This window comes from Vanessa atalanta, chromosome 7 (genome assembly GCF_905147765.1).
Source record: "Vanessa atalanta chromosome 7, ilVanAtal1.2, whole genome shotgun sequence".
Classification (NCBI taxonomy): Eukaryota; Metazoa; Arthropoda; class Insecta; order Lepidoptera; family Nymphalidae; genus Vanessa; species Vanessa atalanta.
The window spans coordinates 10,202,128-10,225,691 of record NC_061877.1 but is presented as its reverse complement, the minus strand read 5'-3'; the positions used below and the strand labels follow the sequence as shown (position 1 = coordinate 10,225,691).

The 23,564-nt window shown below is 35.0% G+C and overlaps 1 protein-coding gene and 1 long non-coding RNA gene across 8 annotated transcripts; one reads left to right on the top strand and one right to left on the bottom strand.

The window, feature by feature from the left end:
* The first annotated feature begins 521 nt into the window (after positions 1 to 521).
* LOC125065088 (angiomotin-like protein 2) lies at positions 522 to 15,154 on the top strand. Of its 5 annotated transcripts, none has more exons than XM_047672514.1 (18): positions 522 to 670; positions 812 to 979; positions 1,506 to 1,681; positions 2,255 to 2,409; positions 2,641 to 2,848; positions 2,976 to 3,181; positions 3,513 to 3,693; positions 6,142 to 6,291; positions 6,580 to 6,688; positions 7,261 to 7,418; positions 7,718 to 7,857; positions 7,955 to 8,155; positions 8,517 to 8,651; positions 8,757 to 8,866; positions 9,187 to 9,312; positions 9,817 to 9,902; positions 13,986 to 14,201; positions 14,307 to 15,154. In XM_047672514.1, the coding sequence occupies exons 2-18, from the start codon at positions 907 to 909 to the stop codon at positions 14,565 to 14,567; spliced, it is 2,691 nt and encodes an 896-aa protein (XP_047528470.1). In that variant the 5' UTR covers positions 522 to 670; positions 812 to 906; the 3' UTR covers positions 14,568 to 15,154. The 5 variants fall into 5 exon arrangements, with proteins under 5 accessions (XP_047528470.1, XP_047528467.1, XP_047528468.1 ...); XM_047672511.1 differs by having other exon boundaries at positions 6,124 to 6,291; XM_047672512.1 differs by having other exon boundaries at positions 522 to 719; positions 6,124 to 6,291.
* LOC125065089 lies at positions 14,094 to 20,711 on the bottom strand. 3 transcript variants are annotated; one of them, XR_007119602.1, is made up of 3 exons: positions 20,579 to 20,711; positions 14,362 to 14,520; positions 14,094 to 14,151 (listed from the first exon to the last, which is right to left on the bottom strand). It is a non-coding gene; the product is annotated as an uncharacterized LOC125065089 (long non-coding RNA). The 3 variants fall into 3 exon arrangements; XR_007119604.1 differs by having other exon boundaries at positions 14,470 to 14,520; XR_007119603.1 differs by having other exon boundaries at positions 14,362 to 14,517.
* Positions 20,712 to 23,564: the final 2,853 nt, after the last annotated feature.

The following is a 23,564-nucleotide window of genomic DNA, read 5'->3' as shown; positions in this document are numbered from 1 at the left end:
GATATAAGTAAGTAATATAATATAATAAAGTAATAAACCTAATTATTATTGTTACTTAATAGGTGACAGGATCGAGGATTCGAAGAGCAGCTGAAATGGCTATCTCAAAGAGCAATAAGTGGGTAGCAAGTAGCGAATATTAATTATCTATGTTAAAAAATATATTCTAGGGTCTTGTTTAAGGTTGTATATTACTCGAATTACGAATGTATTATGGTTTACATTTAAATTAAAGGATAAGATCATTTTAATCTTTGTAAAATTAGGACTAAATAGCATAAACTTCCCTTACTAGCATATAGTAATCTCGTCATACTAATGGAAATGGGTTTATTATTCCGTCGTGAATTTTTATATTAATAAGAGTATACATAATGATATTAAAAAGTACATGCATAATAAGTTATTTTACATATATTTTTATAAAATAATTTTGCTTTTGGTATTGACAGGCTATTAATTTTGACAAATAGATATTTGTATAATAGACAATAAGACAAAATTAAAAACATACTTCTTAGTTGACAGCTGGCTGACCCTTTAAACAATTTGATTCCCTTAAATGTGTGTAAAGGACGTAATACGATTTTGTTTTGCTGTTTTTCATTTATACTTCAAGTGATAAAAGCTCATTGATAATCTGATTAAAGAAATGAACTTGTATACTTAGGTAAAACGTGTTGTTTTTAGTCACGTTACATGGCTGCGATATTCACATCGTAATGAGTCTATTCCTCGTTTTTCTTATTGCAATCTATTTCTATCTATAAGAGTGATGTTAATAAACACGGTGGTATTAATTTATTTGCAGATGGGGAAATCATAGTATTATATACGTATGATATAATATTTGTTAAAGTCGTGTGAAATGATTTCTAGTTGAGATTTTAAGGTCAGAATACAAAAATGGGATCTATGCGACCAACAGGTCGTTTTCTCTCATTCGCTAATAACATTCAGAGAACACAGAAACAGACTGGTGAGTCTTGATTGTTGTCTATTTAAATTGGAAGAAACATCATACCTCTTTTATGAATCATTGCTGTTGTTATGTGAATGCCCTTGTTTATTTTATTTAGCACTACTGAATTACCAAATATTGTATTGGTTGGAACTATTTAACTAACATATTTGTTAAACAGTATGTCTTTTATGATATTTTCATCTTTCCTAGTTAAACATAAATATTTGAATAATTTTTGAATAAATTATAGTATTATTGTTATTTCAGAAAATTATTAATGCAATAATTTTACTTGAGTGTTTAAAAATATAGTTATTCTGGTTATTATGCCTGATAATTTAGGTGATAATGTATATGGCAATCCTGTTAGTATAAAACTAATACATATATGCTTCATATATCACTTCAACATATACTTTTCATATTGCTTTTGGTAAGTTAAAATATTTCTTGACTATTTCAAGATATATTTTAATTAATATCACCAAAGGGTTAAAAATGAACTAAAACAATTGTACTATAAATATGAATTACTCCACAGTGCCGAGTGGATTTCCTCAGAGCTTGTCCGGTAGTGAAACAGATGTATCAACATCAAATGAAAATTTGTCCAGAGAAGAAAGGTATGTCGTTAGACACACTGCTCGCGTAGAGCCACAAGGCCAAGAGAATCAGAGTCAATCAAACAACAATAACAATAATAGGAATTCCCTTAAGGTAATAATACACTTTACATATCTACTATCATTTTTATTCTTAAAATAAACTTACGAGTGAAATGTTTTAATTAAAAATAATACTGTTATTACTGCACAAGCTTATGATGAAATTACTTCATTGATGAAGAATATTTTAGTAAATATAAAGTTTATACATAATTAAATAAAATGAAGTTGTGATTAATAGTTTATTCTTATTGTTGTTGGTGGTGGAATTGTTACTAAGGGAACGATGGGACTGACATTTAGCTTTGTCGCTAAAAAGTCCCAAAAAAAAATAGATTAAAAAAATAAAATAAAATGAATTGAAAACAATTACATATTTATTTTTATTATTCTTAAATTTGTTTTATTCTTAGATTGCATTGTTAACAGTAACAAAATTGTTGTGGTGGTGTGGAGCTGGATTTGACAGAATTTGAACACTTAAAAGCTTGTAATAAAACAGCAAACTGATTCTTTATTAGTACACCGCTGTAACTCTATTTTGTATTCTTTCTCTATGGAAGATAGGAATTGCAACTAAAGTTCTTTGTTATTGTTAATATAAATTTGTATGTTCTTGTAACAGGATAATGTGTCAGGCAGCAATCGAAATTCACTGAAAGATTCAGTGGGTGGTGGCAACAGCAACCGTAGTTCACTCGATGTATCATCTTCCTCTTACAACACTCTTATAATACATAACCAAGATGACTCATGGTCTTCACGACCAACACCTATTCGGTAAGCAAAGTGTTAACATGGAGCCAGTTTTAATTAATTAATTATAACAAATATATGAAATTCACGCTAGTAACATCATTAGTCTAAATTTAAAGCACTTGCTTTAAAGAAATTGTAAAACACAGCTTCTTATATAATAATGTTTTATATAGAAACCTCCAAAATGCATAGAATCTTCTGGTATGAGATAGATACTAATAGACAATAATGATTGTTTTTTTTAATTGATAGAGAACACGAACGAACCACTAGTGAAGTTAAGCATTCAAATACCCAATCATCTCCGTACCACACATTAAAAAAGTCAGAGATGGGTAAGAAGCCCAGCGGTATACCTCTACCTAAAATGCATAAAGAACAAACAGTAACGGCAAGTGCTAATTATATAGACGTCGGAGGTCAGAGGATTTACACTAGCCCACCAGATCATGGTGTACAGGTACGTTCTATTGATATTATTTGATTTGAACCAAATATTTGGTGTATAGTTATTATTTATTTTAATCATGACAAGATTGAATTTATTATGTCCAATTTCTAATCAACTATGCCTTGATATTGGGCAGGAGATAACCGAGATACCAGATGACTTCCTAAACCAGTCGTCTGTACTAAAGCACCTCGCTAAGGAGGTGGCGCAGTCTCCTCCTCCCGCCTCTCCGCGACCTCGCGCGCCCTCCAAGCCACGCGACGAACGGAAAGGGAAATCATCCAAGGCCAAGCTGAGCAAGGAGAAACTTAACCTGTCGCGGTCGCAGCCCGATTTGACCAGGTATGTCACTGCGAGCGATCGAGAGTTGGGGCCGGAGTAGGGCCGACTCACGTGACATATTTACTGGCACGATATCATAGGCCTTAATCTGTGCCTTTTTGGCACAAATACAAGCCAGAGAAAAAAAAAATCATAGTCCTCACCTTATCCGTCTCCTTTGTTTATCATCCCGCTGCTGTTGCACCCGGGATGCTGTTAGAGTTATTCGACTGGATGGGAGATCGAATCCCGGTCGGGCTAATAGAATTGATTAGATTATATGACTTGATCATTATATCGGAGTTAGAGAATTAGCTGTGCCTCCGAAATCTCGTAAGTGTGCGTGTGTCAGCGTGGGCGTGCGCGCGGCGCCGGGCGGCTCGGAGTCCAGCGGCTGGTGCAGCGGCGGGGAGGGCTCGCTGGCGGAGCCCGACGACGCCTTCGCCGCCGTGCTGGACGCGCTGGCGGCGGAGAATCACCAGCTCAAGCGCCAGCTGGCCGACGCCTGCGAGCGCGTCGCCAAGACCGACAAGGTGAGCCATCCCCTCCCGCAAGGCCTTGGCCGACTCCTCGTGACATCACTTGCGATCTTGGATTTAACGGTAAATACGTAATGATCAATTGAAAACATGAGGCATACTGTTTAGTATTACGATGCGAGTAGAGAAAGAGAAGTAATCATTTCAACAGTTTAGCAATGCTGGGATAGTAAACGAAACGAAGTCGTATATGGAGGTTTTTTAAATACGAACTTTATTTCATCACAGTAACTTTTTACCGTGAAAGTAAATGCGAGTAGAAATTATTTTCCGTCTCGAAGGCCTCGTGTGTAATCACGGTTAAAATGTGAAAGTGAAATTGACGTTGGTCGAATTTTATTTCAAAACAAGGTTAGCGCCGAGCTCTCAGCAGAAACATTAAGCGGGCTGCTGCCAGTGACACATGCATCATGTATGTTTGGGAATAATTAAAAAAAGGTCAATTTACATCAACTTTCACTGTGGATATATTTTTAAATACCTAGGCTACTACTTTTATCAAAGTCAATGTTTTTATCTTATTTCATTTATATTTGGTTTTGCGAAATGATATGGCATTTGTTATATTATTTCAGGTTGGATAGCTTTTCTGATGCGCGACAAGATGTTTGATTCTGTATCCTAATTAATATGATAACACAAGGGAGGGGTGAGGGAGGGGAGGGACGGTTTATTTATTTGTTTCACGTCTTAATTACTCAAACCGATAGGCACAAATTGCATTCACATTATCAAGTACAGAAAAGAACATAGGATATCATACATCTGCTAGAATTAATACACCCCCCCCCCTTTCCCTTTAAGCAAACAGATAACCTTATAATAAAATAATAAAATTAAATAATAATAAAATATATGTTATTTTGAATTTCTCTCTTACAAATGGATTTTTTTTTAAATTAAATTATGTGTATATCTTTTTACAACCAAGCAGTTTTGTGTTTACTTTTAGAGTGATTATTTATCTGTGAATGCAAATTTGCTGTTTATAAAATGTCATTACTTGAAAATCGAAATTGAAAGCCGTCTATAATGTTAGGAACGTATAAATTGCAAAAAAATTAGGTCACCCCGAGATATACGGATGATCGTACGATTCTCCGTAAATCTAATTCAGATGATGAGCAATGTTTATTTTCGCGCTTTCTGTATCGTCGCTCATCGGATTTGAATGAAAATCGGTGTTAAAGTGCGTTGCACTTACTTCTGCTATTTTTTGCTGTGATTCACAAAATCGTAACCTTGTGTTTGTATTATTATGCCTCGAGCGACCATTCGTGTATTGTATACGAACGATGTTGTTTTGATTCGAAAAGGCAGTATTTTAATAGATATAAGACGCTTTAAATTTCTATTTAATGAAATTTGATGAGTATTAAGTATTATCTTGTTTTTTTGTAAATCATGATAATGGCTTAGTATTTATTTCTAGGCAGGATATATAAAAGTTTAATTGTACGTTACTGATATACTCTATTATTAAAATGTTGGAAAAGGGTAACTATGTACTGAGTTACTTGCCGGTTTTTCGCGGTGAAATCTACTTTCCGAACCTATGGTAGCTCTACATTTAATTCGACAGTGTAACATGACGATTCAAAAGTGCTTTTATGAGCCCACTTGAATAAAGATTTTTTTTTATTTTAATTTACCGTTTTTTATAAACAATATGCAACATATTACTATAACATATAGCACTTTTTTATTATTAAGTATACGTATAAATCGGTTTTATATTTTGTTGTATGAATCTGCAATGAAAGAAACAAAACGAACAAACAATAGGTATTATTTTTTAAAATTATTCTTTAACTTCTGTGCACACCCTACTGACTACTCTCCTACACTATTCTGGGTTGGCTGGCAGAAAATGCTGTTATACCGTTAAGTCCGCCCTCTGTACATGTTTTATTTGTACAATAAAGAATAATAAAAAAAAAAAAAATAGGTTAAAGTTACTGCCTTTATATTTTAGTGATATTTGTTTAGACGATACTAGATTAAAATTTTATTAAAAGTATGAATATTTAATTATACTGACACAGGAATTCTTTTTTGTAGTTTTAATAGAATTATATTTCGTATTAATTAAATTGAAACTGCAACTGTAAACGTTCTTTCAGATTAGAGTCGATTCCGCTCTATACTCTTGCGATATATTTCTTTACCTTTTCTGGTTAATAATTTATTTCCAATTTAATATATACGTTTTTATGTTAGTAGATTGCTTCTGCTTATTGAATGCTTGTAAAAATATCTTGAATCATTTCGTCGCCTCATCACCCAAATACCAAATACCCATTCTCAACGGAAATCAAATCTCGAGTGACATCGAGGTATATCACAGTATAACCGACGGTCGTGTATTCTACTATAGATGTTTGTAGCAATCCCAAATGATTCAGTGAAATAAAGAGTATCAAGTCTTTCCTGCTATACAAGTTGGAGGAGGAGGTGGAAAAGGTGCGCTCGGCGCACGAAGAGCTGGTGGGCTCGTGCGAGCGCCGCGAGCGCCTCGAGCGCGCCGCGCGCGTGCGTCTGCAGGCCGACTGCCGCCGTCTGCACGACCTCAACCGCGCGCTCAAGCAGCAGGCGAGTTGCTCACTACTTAACCGTAATCATCCAGTGGCACAAGAGACATGCCCTATAACTTAGGGGCCTAGAGGCCCCGCCCTTAGAGATAAAGTACGGCACGATGTACCGACATTGTCTTTGATGTTGGGGACATCCAGAATAGTTATTATATTTAATCCTTCCCCTAAATAACGTCACGTTTATGAACAAATTTTGACTTTGATGTTTAATGTCACCCGGAAATATATGTTTGGTATACATACTCACAGGGGTATCGTGATTTTACAAAGTATTTTATGATCTCAGGTGGAGCTGCTGTCCCAAGGCGTGCGCGCAGAGGGAGATAGCAGCAGCGAGGCGCTGCGTAAGGAGCTGCAGAGTAGGGAAATGCTGATCGCGCAACTAATTACGCAGAGTAAGATAATAAATAATTAAATCGCGATGGAGTATATTTTCGTACTTATAATTTAATAAATTTAAAGCTAGATATTATAAATGTAAACAGAACGGAAATTTTAGACAGGGCTAGCTATTTTACTATAGTCAGTTCGATAGTAAGCGTCTTTAAAAGCCATCAATAAATTTTAAAGATAGTTGATATTACTCTTTGTATTGATGATGTTGATGACTATTGATTTGTAGAACATAGAAGTTTAAAAATGAAATTGTAAGAAAAACTACATTTTTATTCCATTATTTAATACTCTTGACTCCTGTTGCTGATAATGCTTAAAAATATCTATATATATAACTTCTCTCAGTAAGTTTGTGTTCTAGCGGTTGATTTAAAATGAGAATAATGATATTATTAATAAATGTAAAAATTAATACCACAGTGACTATTCAAGGTGTTTTATGGTTAATAATATAATAATTTTCGCTAAGTGTGTATAGCGCGTGAAAGAAAGTTAATCTAATATTATAAATCTCATTTGTATAATGCAATATTTGTACGCGACTGTAATGTAAGTGTTTTTGTGGCCGACGGCGCGTGCGCAGACAAGGAGCTGGCGTGCGCGAAGGAGCGGCAGGAGATCGAGATGGCGGCGCAGCGCGCCACGCTGCAGGAGCAGCGCACGCACATCGACATACTCGACACCGCGCTCACCAACGCGCAGGCCAACGTCGTGCGCCTCGAGGACGAGGTAGCTCTCGCTCGCGTCATGCTTTACAAACGATTTGGTACAACAGACGTTACGAATCAATCAAGCGTATGTATTACGAGCCTTCAGCTCATTGTATTGCGTGACTTCAATTTGCTTAAAAGTATTTAGAATTCATATAATGAAAATTTTACGATATTTATCGTAAACAGTAAGTATTGTAAACAGTAAGAGTAAACATATTTAACGTATATAAAGTTTCATGTTCACTGTTCTGTGTAACCACCCACATTACGGTTTGACTCGCGCGAGTCCAACCGAAATGTGTCCGTGTGCGGCAGTGCCGGCACGCGGGCGGGTACGTGGAGCGCGTGCTGGGCCTGCAGCGCGCGCTGGGCTCGCTGCAGCAGGCCTCCGACCGGCGCGAGCACACGGAGCGCAAGCTGCGCGCGCAGCTGGAGACCGAGCTGCAGGCGCTTCGGTACGCGCTTCCTCCGTATAAAGTTTTCTTACGTGCCTTATTCGCGTCTCGCGTTCGCTAGTCGGCGACTCCGTGATACTGATGGCGCGTGCGACAGGTCGCGCGAGTGCGCGTGCGCGGGCGCCGCGGGGGCCGGCGCGTGCGGCGAGGCGGGCGCGGAGCCCGAGCTGCGGCGCGCGCTCCGCGAGCGGGACGAGCGCCTGCTGGCGCTGGAGGGCGAGTGCGCCAAGTGGGAGCAGCGCTACCTCGAGGAGGCGGCGCTGCGCCAGGCCGCCGTGTCCGCCGCCTCCATACCCAAGTGAGTCCGCGGATGAACCGAGTCCGTCACCCAAACTTGTTGCTCATTTATCTCAACAAAATCTCTACACACACCCGAGCTAGAGAGTCGTAGTGTCGATCGTGCGCCTCTGAAGCATGTCAAGCCGTCGACGGCCTGATATATGTTTACGCAGAGATGTTACGTAAGTTCTCGTAAATCACATGGACAGATTTGGCGTGCCTGAAATTTGGTCAGAAAACTTAGGAGGACTTGATTCAGTCCTCCGAACGTCGCAAGTCCTGTAATTCTCGATAATTTGAAAATAACGCATAGCAATGCGTTTCTATAATTATTTAAGCGGTCCCATGCAGCTAGTGATGATCCGTATTTATATTTGCAGAGATGCTAAAATAGCTGCGCTCGAAAAGACGTCGGCTGAGTCGGAGAGGTTGATGGCGGAGGCGCGCAGCGAGAAGATTCGACACATGGACGAGCTGCACTCTGCGCAAAAGAAAGTGGCCGACCTCGAGAGCAGGTTAGTGTTTACGAGCTACCAAAAAAAAGAGAAACTCTAGTAAAAGACATTACTAACGTTTTTGTTCTTATGATCGCATTTAAAAATGACTTATCTTGATTTCAGAGTCAAGGAGCTCGAATCGAAAGTGGCCGAGCGCGATGCGATGATAAAGGTGCTACAGAAACACACGAGCGCGGCGTCCCTGCGAAACAACTCCAGTCGCGAAGAACTCGGTATGTTTTATATATACATTATACATATTACAAAATATTTTTCTCTCCATAATATAAAGTAAATGAAAAAAAACTTTTGAAGTAGAATTTGTTCGATCACTTCTTGTTGCTGTAGAACTCGTATCCTATAAATAGCTTTAATTTAGCTGGTGATATTAGTATGTCCGTCCACAAGTGTATGTGTGTGTGTGTGTGTGTCTATCGACGTGTTCTCGGGATCTAAAATTTGGGGGCCCGTTGGAGAATTTCTTACGGCGTCAATGTATATGGGCAGCAGGGACACAGGCCCAGAGTATTTATGTAAGCGCGTGTGTCCGCAGTGGGGCTGTCGTCGGGCGCGTCGTTCTCGTCGGCGGAGGGCGTGTCGGCGGGCGCGGCGGCCGTGGCGGGGCGCTACCGCCACCTCGCGCGCCGGAACTACTCGCCGCACAACGACAGCGCCAGCGGTACTGCTGCCTTTCTTTATTTTCGGGACGTGTCTCTGCGTCGGGCCCCGCGAGCTAAAATACTCGAGCCGCACGGGCACTGCAGCCGGCCTCCCGTCACCATATATTGCGCCGCAGCTAGAGACTACATTTAGAAATTAGCATGTTTCACATGTTGACGGAAATAAATATTCATGTCGACTATTTAAATTTTCTTGTCTATTTTGAATCGTCGGCATGCGATATTATTACATTATACCCGATACGTCGACTTATTTACCCAGCAAATAGCCGTATCAAGGCAAAGTTCAGGCGCCCTCTGTTTGTGGACATAGTACTTAATATGTTTTACATTAAAGTTCCATTTGTCAATGTGTCATTGTCTACTACACCATATTTTACTAGTCTTATGTAGTCTTTGGGCGTATGTCATCGAACCTGCAACTTTTGTTAAGTAGTCTGCACACACTGTGCTTTTCGCAATAAGATGTGGTAATAGGATTTGAATTAGAATTATTTGCACAGGTTGCGGATTCGACAGTTCGTCGCTCCGACTGGAGGAGCAGTTGGCGGCACTGGAGTCACGGCTGGAGCGGCCGCCCGTGCCCGCCGTGAGTTTCCTCCCCGACGCTCCCCACGTGCACTCTCCGCACTCCTCGCATTCCTCGCACTCATCGCACTCCTCGCACTCCCGCCCGCATGCCAACTACTACTGACGCATATACAATCTGATGTACCATTACCCATATGGCCCTGCTACATTTCCCAATACGTGAGTTCGGGCGATATTCAAATAAGATAAAGCATACGTACTATGTAAGCACACTAATGAAAAAATCAGAAGAACTTAATTTCACTTCATATCCTTGCTAAATATAGTGTTTCTTGAATTATTAATCGCTGCGTTCTCTAATGGTTAGAAAACACCGAACAGAAAATTGTTAAAAATACGTTATATTGGATTATGATATTGTCTCATTTAAATCTGTACAAGGACAAAATATTCAAAACGAGAATGTTCTTTATAATTTATCAAAGCTCCGGGTTTAATCCTTGTTTGTAATATCGTATACTACTTTGTACAAATTTATTTGAAACTTATGTCCATGTTGCAATTATGTATTTTGTTTATAGACTAGATCAATATTATGAAAGTAATTCATTAGAGACAAATCCAAAAATTATATGATTCGATTGTTAAACAAAATAGATTCTCGAAGTAAATATTCATGTATTTCGTGTAAGCTGTTACGATATTTTTATTAATAATCCTTGAATTGTAACATAAATTAAAAAAATATATATATTTTATTTTTGTCTTTGATAACAACTGCATAGACGCCATATTATAAATAGTTCTAATAAAGTGAAATCAGCATCTTAGGTACGCGGTAAAATGCCAGGACAGCTGTTCTGGCATTTTGCAGACCCACATCCTGTAGGCATCACAAACATGCCAACACGAATAAAATAAAATTGAAACTTAACTAGGAAGCTCCCAGAATTACAAACAGCTCCTCTACCTTAATAAACAGATTTTTTTTTAAGACAAAAATAGATTTGTCATTCGTACGTAAACAATATATCACTTATGATCTACGACGCTCTGTTATGTTTTGTATGCGAAGTTCAATGAATTTGTCAGTACAGCAAAAATATACGAATAAACCAGACATTCCAATAGTTTTGCAGCGTTGCATTAACATTCCTGATTATACTGTTAATAGTGTGTAGCTTTTGTGTTGTGTGGTTTTAGATTGTTTTGATTTACTTTGTCTAACAATAAGCTTCTAACCGTAATATTATAAAAATCAACTACTAAGAATTTGGGTTCTTAGAATCTTATTCGGCCAGTAATTAATACAAAATTTTTATAATAAATATCATGTCTATCGTATAATACTTTATGGATTTAATTTAACTATTATATAATTTATATACTTTCTGAAAATCCACTATTTTTTTACGCGTAATATTTTGTACTATTGTATTCTATCGCGACTTAATTGTTCGCTGTTTCCTATTTAGATGTGAATGTGTACTTGAGGTCCTTATATAAGCATGAAATGTCTGCCAAGTCTGTTTTATATAATAATCATGCAGTTCTATTAAAGAATTTATCGAAAATAGTCAGTAATAAAAATATATTGCACAGATTAAAAATATAAATAAATCATTTGACCATGTGCCTTAATCGCAAGCCTTACAATATGAACACAAAATACAAAAATATCGGTGCCAATATGAATTATGTAGATTTTTAAGAATCTCTGTGGTATGCAAATGGAATTAACTCCACTAGTCGTTGTAATTGATTATTAATATGATCCTAGATATATTTAAAAGATTATTAATTTTATATTTAATTTATACTTTAGAGAAGTCCAAGGATTATGCTTGTCTTGTATGACTGGAGGACATCTGTTGTTATAAAGGATTGGTCACAAAGCACGCCAAAGTTAGAATAAAAATAACTTGTTTGCTCGTCTGTTGTAAAATATTACTATTTGTTAGTAATTCTGTAATGTGATGGATTTTCTATATAACTATTCGTATTTATTTTAGTCGTAATTTTACTTAAGATTGTATCTACTGCTGTAGATTATCTATATAAGTCTTTGAAGATAATTATTAATAATAAGATGTTAGAAAAAGGTTTGCTAATCTTTTTTATCTTTTTTAACGAAAGATAAAACTATGGTGTAAACAATCCGTCTTTACTGATTACTCGTATATATGTGTATGGTATAGTTCGGTGCATTATATATCGTGTTTGCCGAAACAGCCGACTGAAGGAGGCTTTACGAATAGCGAGTTTATACAATGGACATTTTGGGATAGTTTTGTACTCGATATATTTTTAGAAGGAGCATGTTTATTAATAAAAAATCATGTTTTGTTTGTTGTAGTTTTAATAAAAAATCCTAATATTAGAGGCTTTTTGAGTTTATTAAATATTAACATTTACACTGTTTTTTTTCAACCTGTTGGAATCCCGAAAATGTGACGAACGAATTTTATTTATTAATTGTTTATTTAAGAAAATTACAAGGTATCACAGGTACAGGTCCTGAGGCTTATTAGTTTTCATTTCGGGAATCTAACGCCGAAATGTTTTGCTTTTATAATGATACATGATTGTGTGACGCGACGCTCACTGATACGACTGATGTAACCGCGCTGTTCATAATCAGCTGATTTTTAATGCGAGCGCTAAATAAAGGATACCATTAAACAGTACGTTATTACAAATCATATTTAGTATGCTCTGAAATCGGTAAAACTAATCGTTTCGAGGAAAAAGAGTAAGGCAGACCTTCTGTATAAGATCGCCAGTGATGCGTGACGAGTGCTCGTATTAAAGTGGTGATGTTACAACTTTCTTCAGCGCTGCTTCCGTAATGAGGTAAGAGTTACTAATTGTATTCACGTTTGTTTGTATCGCTCCATTGTGTCAGTTCGTTAACTTAATAACAGACCTGTTATTGTTTAGTACTAAGGTTTTTGTTTCTATTTAACTAAGTACATAATATGCTTTATAACCACAATTATCAGTTATAATATACAGCATACTTTTTAAAACTTTTCAAGTGTTATTTCTTCAGAATCGTTGTGATTAGAAAACGATAGTTATAAATAATAAAATTAAATTATTGAGTTTCACTTCTACCATGTGTGAACCCACACACATTTACTATAACCAATGTGTTACTGTAGGTTATGTATAGTTACTAATCTAGTCGCTAAGCTCAGGAACGTCAGTCTGATTTAAAAAAAAAAAGTATTCATGTACTATTTATTGAAAAGGCTAGATCAGTGTTTTTCAATCTGTGGGTCGCGAAGCCTTGTTCGACTTTGTCGCAGAAATTAATCTTATAATTTGATCCATAACCTATCAGAATACTTTTTCTCTCCATTGAAGGCTCTTATAAAATATTCAAATGAAACAAAAGACCAGCGAGACATAAATGACACTAATAATTCGCATGTTCGCAGACTTAGCATTTCTTGCGAGAACATAAACAATGTAAAAGGTATTGACCAGCTATTAAAACTTAATAGCTGGTCTGGTCATAGCTATTAAAACTTAATAGCTTCTCAATATTTTTTTTGTATAGGCAACTGATTTTCAAAAAGGAGCTTTTGATATAGTTAATTCTCACGTGTGCAGACCATTCTGAACAGTCGTGATTGCAAGGCTATACCTTTAATAAAGTTCAAACTTTGATCTCAAAGTACATACTTTAGATCAGAAGTTAAAAGCTTGGCTACTAGAGCTGGTTCATTATCAATATGGGTCTCGATAGAAAGAAAATAAAATACGTAGCTTTTCAAATCAGTGACATAATCAACACGTCACAGGCTTGGGGTTCGCTAGACTTTTTTAAATGTTAAGAGGTCGCGTATTCATTAAGGTTGAAAAAGTGGGTTTTTAACTTATTATCATATAAGTACATTCAATAAATGAAGAAAACTGTAGGCAAGTTTGTTGACATGACTATAACATGGTCCCAATACGAAATATACCGCAGGGTAGAGCTAGCAGTAAATGTGATTAAAAATGGTAGATGGATATATTTTTCATCAGGTTAGTTCTAAACAATGGGTCGTAGGTAAAATGTAGAATAGTTATTTAAAATTATTTATAACAGAAATTTTCTTATCGCCTTTTACGTGACCTTCATAATCTGTAGCGAGGTCTGTGCTGCTTCCCCGGGCTCACGGCAGTGGGAGGTCGCGGGAACGGGCGCGGCGAGGAGGCATTGTTGCTGGAGCGGCAGGGACGAGCCTCACAGCAAACGCGCTCCTCTAGTCTGCCGCCACCGCCCTCCGCCCTGCCGCGCCCTCCGCGTAAGCCCTCTGCCAGGAATACAAGATATGACCGACTCGAACACAGAGATGCTAGAAAGGTTAGTTTTTCAACATATATATTTCAATATTACAACAAATCAGGGAAAATATTGGATCCTTTTGAATATTGACGAAACTGTTGCAAACTAGCGATGTTCTTTCAGGACTCGGACGGATCAGGTTCAATAGCGTCTACAGCGTCACGTAGTTCCCCTTTACCGTATGACACGGTCCGGAAGTTGCCTTCCGTGCCTACGTCGGCGTCCCTGCCAGCGGCGGAGTCCCGTGAGTCGCTGGTACGGCCGCGCGACTCGAGTCTCCCCTCACCTTCCAAGCTGGCGGTGTACGCTGCCGCCCGCCGTCGCTCAGCCGAATCTGCTAAAGATAACAATAAAAGGACACACCATTATCGTATACAATTTTAATAAATATAAAGAATATGATTTTGATTAATATAAAGCACAATGAAAGAATTTCATGCACTTTAACTATGTATAATGTTACTTACAAATATCAACACGCATTTTCTAATGAACTATATTTTATAATGAAACCGACATTGCAGGCAAGTGAGTTATAAAAGATCGAAAACAAAAAATATAACATATATGCACTGTGTAAGATACGATCCAAAAGAGGTAACTGAGGATACGAGGATACTCTGTGATAAATATGAATGGAAGACAAATACTCTTCGCCGACCTTCGGGATCATATCGACGGCTTAAAACGTAATTAGTATAATTTTAAATCGAAGTCAGAATTTTCCTACTAAAGTCGAAGAAGTCGACCTTACATGAGCACTCATAAGTATATTTTAATCGTCGTTATGTTATAATTCATACTAAATAAAAAAGAAATCAGTTTTTAATGCGTAGAACATTTCAAATTAACAGTATCTACCAGATTTCACTTTGTCATTTCAAATATCAAACGCATACATTTTAATCAAGGATGTCAATAATAGTGAGGCGTGTGATGTTATTTTAATTGAATATTTAATGATTATTGGTTATTAATAATATTATATTTATGAAGAAGTTAAAATATCCTTTACTAATATATTTATATTATTACAACATAATAATGATGAAATTAAGAGTTATATCATGAAATCTGTTCTCATACAAAATAGTCTGCTATACTTTTTAATTTAAATGTGATTAAAGACTGACTCTATACTATTAAAGTACAGGGTTCTCACTGTCAGTATCGTAATAATTTGGATAATATAGGGAAATATCGTGTATTTCCCTTATTCAATATCAGAATACAAGCAATATTTTTAATTTGCATTTACTAAAACTAAATATATATATATATAACGGACAACAAAGACAAACCGAAGCAGTGATTACATTACTTGTATAAGACGCTAAGAAAAGAGAAATATGCATTGAAATTTTAAATGGGTATCCGTAATAATAATTCCTTCGATTATACCAATTTGCATATAAAAAATAAAATATCTAGGTAATTAGTTCGAGTAACCATCGTAATATATTAGCAGTTTAATTATTATTCGATGATAATAATTAATACTGGTAGGTATAATTATTTCGATTGTTTATAAACTTATATAATACTCGAAAATCGTTGCATCTATTTCTGTATGAAATTGTTTGTATGACGATGGCGTCGGGTTGATGGGTTACAGCATAGGAGGTGGAGATGCATCATTTTCATTATCTCTAATAGAATTAATCTGATATAAAATTTATTCATTTTTAATTCTTAAACAAAATTATATCATGTATTCAAAATCAAAGAAGATACTTCTTTCTTATTTAATTAATAAGAATGTTAATATTTTTTCTAAATCATAGAATAATTTTGACGATGGACTATTCGCAATGAGAGAAGAATGATTGTGGGGATTTTTTACTAATTCTGAATCTAACCACAGGCAATGGAGTACGTACATAGTACGGAGACTTTCTAAAAGTGTGTGTGATTTGGCAGTTAAGTAATAACTACTTAATTTCGGAAATTATCACGTAGGAACCCTTCTGTCAATGTTAGACAAAGATTACACATTACAATTGAGATTAAAATTTGTGTTCATTTTTTTTAGTTAATTAAATAATCTATGTGTTGGTTTTAATTGTGTGGTGCAGGTTGTGTTAGTTAGGTATATAATATGAACGAATATTTAAAAATAAGTTAGTTTCTGCTCATTTCATTATTTAGGTGTTTAAACTCGGGAAGTAAATTTTTAATTATTAAATAGTTCTATTAGTTATTTAATACTTCTATTAGAGTAGGAAGTTCAAAGGTCTTCATTATGTATCATATTTTGTATCGTGCAATTCTTACATATGTAGTAATTCATGTAAATTTGTTTTTTTTTCTATGTTATTTATTTCGAAATAAAAAAAGGAATCTGAACATTGTTATCTAATTTCGTTTAGGATCTTTTTATCATATATTTATTTACAGATTGTTGAAGTGTTTAAAAATGATATTAAAAACTACACTCTGAAGAAAGTTCTTGTTGATGGATTTTGTTAATAACTCGTGATGTAGAAAAATGTTAAAAATCGACTTGTAAATAATTAAAGAATTAAATGTACTAATTTTTCAACCTATAATTTCCTTTGATTCACTTTTATCAAATCATAATATACCTCTTTTATTGTACAACACAAATATAATATAATACTGAAAAATTTAGGAATAAGAAAAATTGATGTGTTGTACAACGGGCGGTCTGACTGAAATTGAGAGAGATTTTGAAAAACATAATCTGGGTAGTTTATGCAACCATAAACCTACATACAAATGTTAACAAATTAATACTTATACTTAAAACATATTATTATTGAACGAACGAACTGCGTGACGTGCTTAAGGAAGAAGACATCAATCTTGGCTGATCACGGTGGTCAAAATTTAACCGTCAGTTGCGTTCTTGACGCATTTCGTAATATTTTTTTGTATATAACTAAAACTTAGTTCATAAGTGCCTGTCAATATTTAAGTAAATGGTCGATTATAATTTATATATATATATATACATATATTATAACACCAACATCACAATCATCTCAGTCGGAATACGTCCACTGCTGGACAAAGCCTGCATCGACTACGATTACTTTAGGTTTCGTAGGAGGGAAATCTTCCTTCTCCCCAAAAATCTAACTTGAAAAACCTTTACACATTCTGGGGTCATCTACTTACCGTCCCCTCTCCCACACCCCCGAAAATGTACATACATACATCATATATTTTACAGTTTTTTTTTAAAGTACTTTTAAATATTGATTTTATGAACAGAAATTTTAAGCTTAAAGTTCCGCGTATATCTTAATAAGGAAGGCTCCCCAAGAAATCTAATTTTATTTCTGAATAAAGGGTTGACAATTGAGTGATTGTAAATACCGAAGAGTTAGAACTCTTCGGTTATTTACATATAACTAAATCTAGAGATTTAGCTATAGGAGGAAACATTTTATATGAAATAAAGATCAGGTCGTGATTAGAAAATGCATCAGCAGGGCACAGACATTATTTAGGTAATAGGGTAACGAGTAAGAAGTTGAAGGTAAACTAGGCTATGAATTGAACTGAATATGAATTGGAGATGAGGGCATAATTATTGCGGAAGTCAAATGATGCAAGCATTTTAGGATAATAAACCCGACCACTTTAGGCATCGCAGTGCATAAAATTGAAAAAAAAAGCAATCAGTTCGAGACATATTCAAGAGTGACAGTCACTGAAGTGAAGGAGAAGATGTTTCTACCAAACGGCTTATCACAGAAAAGAAAGGAGTAAGTATAAATAAAGGTCATGAAGACTTTTTTCGATTAGGTTATAAAAGAGAAAAAAATCTATGTAATGGTAAAGCGAAGTTGTACTTATACACAAAAGGGAATAATAAATAACATAACGCAAAGGAAAAAGTTATACAGTTATCCCAAACTAAGAAAGGATACATTGCCTATATCGTGAATAGTAATATTAGCAGCCCGTAAATGTCCCACTGCTGGGATAAAGGCCTCCTCTCCCTTTGAGGAGAAGGTTTTGGAGCATATTCCACCACGCTGCTCCAATGCGGGTTGGCGGAATACACATGTATGTATGTAAGTATGGAATATAGTAATAGGAAATAGTAATAAACATAACAAAATTCTAAAGACATATTTTTTACAAACTTGATATATTTCAACGGAGAACTATACATCCGAGATATACTATGTAAATTGTATTTTAAAGCAAGCACCACTGAATTTTCATATGCTTAATTTGTGTTCGTAATTCATGTCGTGCTCAGCGGTAAAGAAGACATCGTGAGGAAACCTGCATGTATCTAATTTTAACGAAATTGTGCCACAAGTGGATCCACCAATCCGCATTGGAGCAGCGTGGTGGAATAAGCTTCAATCCCTGTCCTCAAAGGAGTGGAGTCATTCAGTGGCACATTTACAGGCCATTACTTTAATTAGAGCACAAGTTCATAATCAGATAGTAAGTATTAATCATAGAATATTTGCATAATTTTCTATTAAGCTTTTGAATTACGATAAATCTGACAAACGTGATAATTATCTCGAAGTGTCTATCGTCAATATAATATGTCTTAATAAAGCAAAGTAAAATCAATAACCTTGATCCTGACATTAGGCTGAGAAAATGAGAGCGTGCGGCCTCGAGTGCGTTTGCGCAATGGCCCGAGTAGGTACCCACATCATACATGCGCAAGATTGTCAAAACGAGGTCACCGAGAAAATATTTATGTATTTTCGAATCTGAGAATATTTAAAAGAGAAAAGTAAGACAGTTTTTAAGAAATTGGTTGTAACCGAGAAATTAATCTCTAATCTCAGCTTCGTAACAAGGTCGATTTAATTATACTTAAATAAAATACAAATAAATTGTCACCAGACCAACGAGACAAATAACGTTGGCGAATGAAAAATAAAAATGGTAAGTGGAACTTAAAATTTAAGCTAGTTCGAAGATTTTACAGTTAGTGAGCAGTACAATGGTCTAATTCTTTGATTTGCGATTTGATTGTGACATTACGCTACTCTGCATAGTGTATAGTTACAAAGTTAATATAAATGTCGTGATAAAGTTAAGTAAGAAAAATTAAAAATATAATTTAAAATTTAAGTAAAAAGAATACCAAGAATATGGACTGTTATAGACGCAACTCATTTATCTGTGTTCAACTTATGCATTGCAGTACTAAAATCGAATTAGTAAACCTACATATTTAAACAAACTATATACTTATAATTTTCATTATCGCTTATTATTTGTTGTCCCGGGTCCGAATAAATAAATTTATTGATTAATTTGTCAAGAAATCAGCAATTCTCAGATCATGAAGTTAGCAATATAAAGAACATTGCCGTAACAGGAAAAAAACAGTCAAATTGCCGCCCCATCGAGCTAAAGACTACCTCAATGTCTACCTACTACGGATATGTACTTAATTACTAATGTATATGTATATATATTATATTGAATGCTTTTCTTTATATACTGCTTACATATTGTTTATTAAATTAATTATTCAATAATGACCTAATATTTATAAATAAGGTATGTATTCCAGTAAGTATACGATAAAATAAATCTAGTACTTTATTGAGCTTCTTACAGGCTACGTAAAGCCAAACTTAGAGTAGGATGTAAGATTCCTATATCATCATTTAAGTAAAAGGCCAAAGGTGGTATTAATAACCGATCCGCCCACTATTCACGATCTCATTATTTTACACAAATTTATTTCGACATCGAATGACTGCCTACCTCGTAGCCTTCATACTGATTACTCACCACTTCACTTCTAGAAAGAATTATCGATTTAAAATGTAATTATCGTCAATAACAACGATTTCCTTGCACGTCCTTACTAATGTAACACCTATTATGAAAGCTTAATAGACGATATAAAGTCAATTATACATTATAATAAGATAATTCTGTTGTACATCATATTAAGTTCCGAGCTCTTTATTATATATCTGCCAGACGACCGACATATAAGTACTCCTATGTCTCCTCCTAGTCAAGTAAATTTAAATAGGATTAAGAATTATTTACGCGGCAAGACCATAAATCGATTCCTCTTGACCTAAATATCCTCAGGTCAAAGCCATGTCGCAGCTGGAATGACAATGTAGGTGGTCGGTTAGCATTAAAATAAACAAATGTCTACTGATACAATCATTTGAGAATCAGAGAGGATGAACTGATTGAATAAAATATCACTTAAACTGCTAAAATAAGTCAATTTAAGAAAAAATGGTGCGGAACACATCGTTCAACCCAGATATTAAATTAAAAGCGGTCTAGGGTTTACGCATTTTTAATTATTATAAAAAACCTTGGCTACATCATATTACAAGATGTAAGTTTATTACGAATTATACGTTACTTACAATTGAATTTATATATTAATGGTTAGTAAGCATATTTACCAAGAAGGGTTACAGACTAACAGTGTGGATAAGCTAAACACGGAAGCCTTTTTAGGTGAGCCGTTGAACTACGCACTTGTTCGGCTTTATTCAATAAACGGGTAAACGTGCCAAGATATTGAATAATATGTGTAGTTTGGTAGGACATGTTTAACTGACTGAATAGTTTTACAGTTTGACATTGACTTTGATTATGTCAATCAATTTAAATAAGGTATTACCATTTGTTATAATATATATTGTTGTGTTCTAAAAAATTGTGCTGTGTTCATATTATTAAATTTTAACCGTTTTTATTGTTAGTCTCGTTATTATTACGTCCACGTGTACGGGTTACTTTATATACATACTTTGAAAACATATTTTTTTTTAATATATATCTGTGTGGTATGGGTAACTGTCGTATTTTAAAAAATAATTTGACGTCCTACTAAATTCACAATTCTTTTTTATCGCCATCTTCATATGTACATATGTATTAGAGAAGTGTCTCCTTGGGCTATCACGCGTAGTCGAGTCACTTTCCAACAACGTCGTCGTGTGATATCGCTATTAGCTGGCCTGCTGGCGTGCACGTGTCTCTATTTACACGATACAACTCGCCAAATGATACTATATTAACTTTAAATACCAAGAAGTCACAACACGAGTTGAATCATTGTGCTTTAAAATTCAATGAAACATCTAAATAGATAATCATTATATACATTTGCCTCTACCCTTAATATAAGTAAATATATATGTAGTTATCTTTATTATCATAAATAATTTTCTAAGTGAAAATTTTATGGTCAACTATAGGGTTCAATCAATATTAATTTGTCTATAGATTAATAGGTAATAGGAAAGGACTATTTTATTTCCGTTGCCATTCTGGCGGTTATAAATGTTAAAAAAGTGAAACAATGAAGCAGATAACCGTAACGTAACAGTAAAATCGAGTTGAACAAAAATAAATGGGCAAAGACAGCAAGCAGCGCGCGCGCAGTCGCGCGGTCGCACGCTAACCCAATTCCTGCGCTATCAGCTTTCACGGCGTTGCGTCACGCGAGCACTGCTCACTCGTCGAGATGCGAACTGTTACTTATAATATTATGTAATTAACTATAGTTTCTATCTACGACACTTTAAAACTATTCGCTCGATAGTTCCGTTACGTTTCTTAATTGTAGTATTTAACAATATATTCTGGTAGGATAATGGTCTTTTAAATCAAGCTTTTCGTCAGCTGGTATCCTCTAGTTGTGTATATTATAAGGTCGTAATAAGAAGTAAACAATAATTTTGGCTTAACACTATATTATTATATCATAGCCTATAGGAGCGTATCGTATGTTGGTTTAGAGAGTGTTTGACATACTAAGAAGTAACTTTTACAATATAATTGTCGTATTAATTCATCACAAAATGGAATCTCTTCGATTCTAATACATTTAGTGCGCATAAATAGCGTGAGTTACAATATTAAGCGAATCGCCTTCCGCGACTTGTTTTCTAGGTCAAGATAAGTCGTCATTATGAAGTCAAAACGAGCGTACACAGTACACTTGCCAAGCGTTTGTGAGATATAAAGGTTGTACACATCAGTAGACATTGACCGCGGCACGTGCGGAAATATTTCGGGACTGTAGTTGAATAAAAAAACGTATTGCCAAGTTTTGAAAATGTTGATCACGAACGTTGTTATTTGTCTTTAATTTTTGAAACAAACAATAATACTTGTGATGTGGTATATACTAGAGAATTAAATTGTCCTATCTCCCTTTTTTTAAATCTCATTAAATAGCGCAACATAGTAACATTGAAAGTATAAATAACTGAGATGTTTTATCATAATATGACAACATTTTTTGGTAACTGAAGCAAAAAAGTGAGTAATGCCGTGACTTTTGAGAAGATTATATACAAAAAAATATTTTAAAATACAAAGTACTTTGAGATTAGAAAGTCTTTTGTTTTCTATTGACGTAACACATATGTAATACCGACGTATAAAATTTAAACTTTCAAAACTAGAAATTTTAGAAAAATGAGTTATGAAGAAATATCTCGAAGAGGATAGTGTGATAGAAAAATGTCTTGGAGTGTGAGAGTGTGGGTAAGACAGTAATTACTGACCGATTTACATCAATGTGACATCTATGTATATACTTCATCAAATGTATATTATATTTTGTAAAACTCAATCATATATTTACATGTTTATCTTACTTTATAATATGTTGTTATTAATTACGTCAATAATTATACCGTATTGAAAAACAGAACATCTGCGTTTTATTTTATATTTATATAAAAATCTCACATCCATTTTCTATTTAATCTAATTAAAACAACTATTAACACAATCTGTAGTAGCTTTTTTATCTCGCTGGAAAAACACGTTAACCATTCCCCCACATTAAGCACTATCTAAGGCCCCCTACATGTGCATATGTGTAGGATTCACCGGTATCTAGTACGTCCTAGGAGGGTGCATGGCCGTCTCTTAGTGAGATGTCACGGTATCGCTCGCGCATGCTACCGTGACATTATATAAAGTACCTACATATACGCATATTGTCTTATTAACGTAACTATGTATATAAGATGCATAGACAGTAGTGGAAAGAATGTTTATAGCTGTGTTTATGGATCCTTAAATAATTAAATGACCATTTCAAATTAGAGAATTAATTTTTAGCAAAAATAGTCAGACTACGTTGATGTCAATGTAATAATAATCTAAGATGACATATGTGGTACATAGGTATATACACAACCTCAGAGTTTATGCGAGATGTTGAGTGGCTGGATTATAATACATTTTTTAAATCCAACAAAGAGTTAAGTCACGAATAGACAAATTAGTTATGTAATAAACGGAACTTATCCGGTGATAATTGTGAGATTAATTTATGGTTCTGGTAATGTAGACGTAATTAGTCCCCAATTACCGAGCGTCTATATCTCAAGCGTGCAAAGTGCATAATAGTCGATCAAAAAT

What these genes read in the sequence shown, in the direction of transcription:
- LOC125065088 (XM_047672511.1), top strand. Translation starts at nt 907, where the DNA reads ATGGGATCTATGCGACCAACAGGTCGTTTTCTCTCATTCGCTAATAAC. An exon ending in CTCCAGTCGCGAAGAACTCG is followed by an intron (nt 8,867 to 9,186) that starts GTATGTTTTATA and finishes GTGTGTCCGCAG; the next exon opens with TGGGGCTGTCGTCGGGCGCG. An exon ending in AGCGGCCGCCCGTGCCCGCC is followed by an intron (nt 9,903 to 13,985) that starts GTGAGTTTCCTC and finishes CATAATCTGTAG; the next exon opens with CGAGGTCTGTGCTGCTTCCC.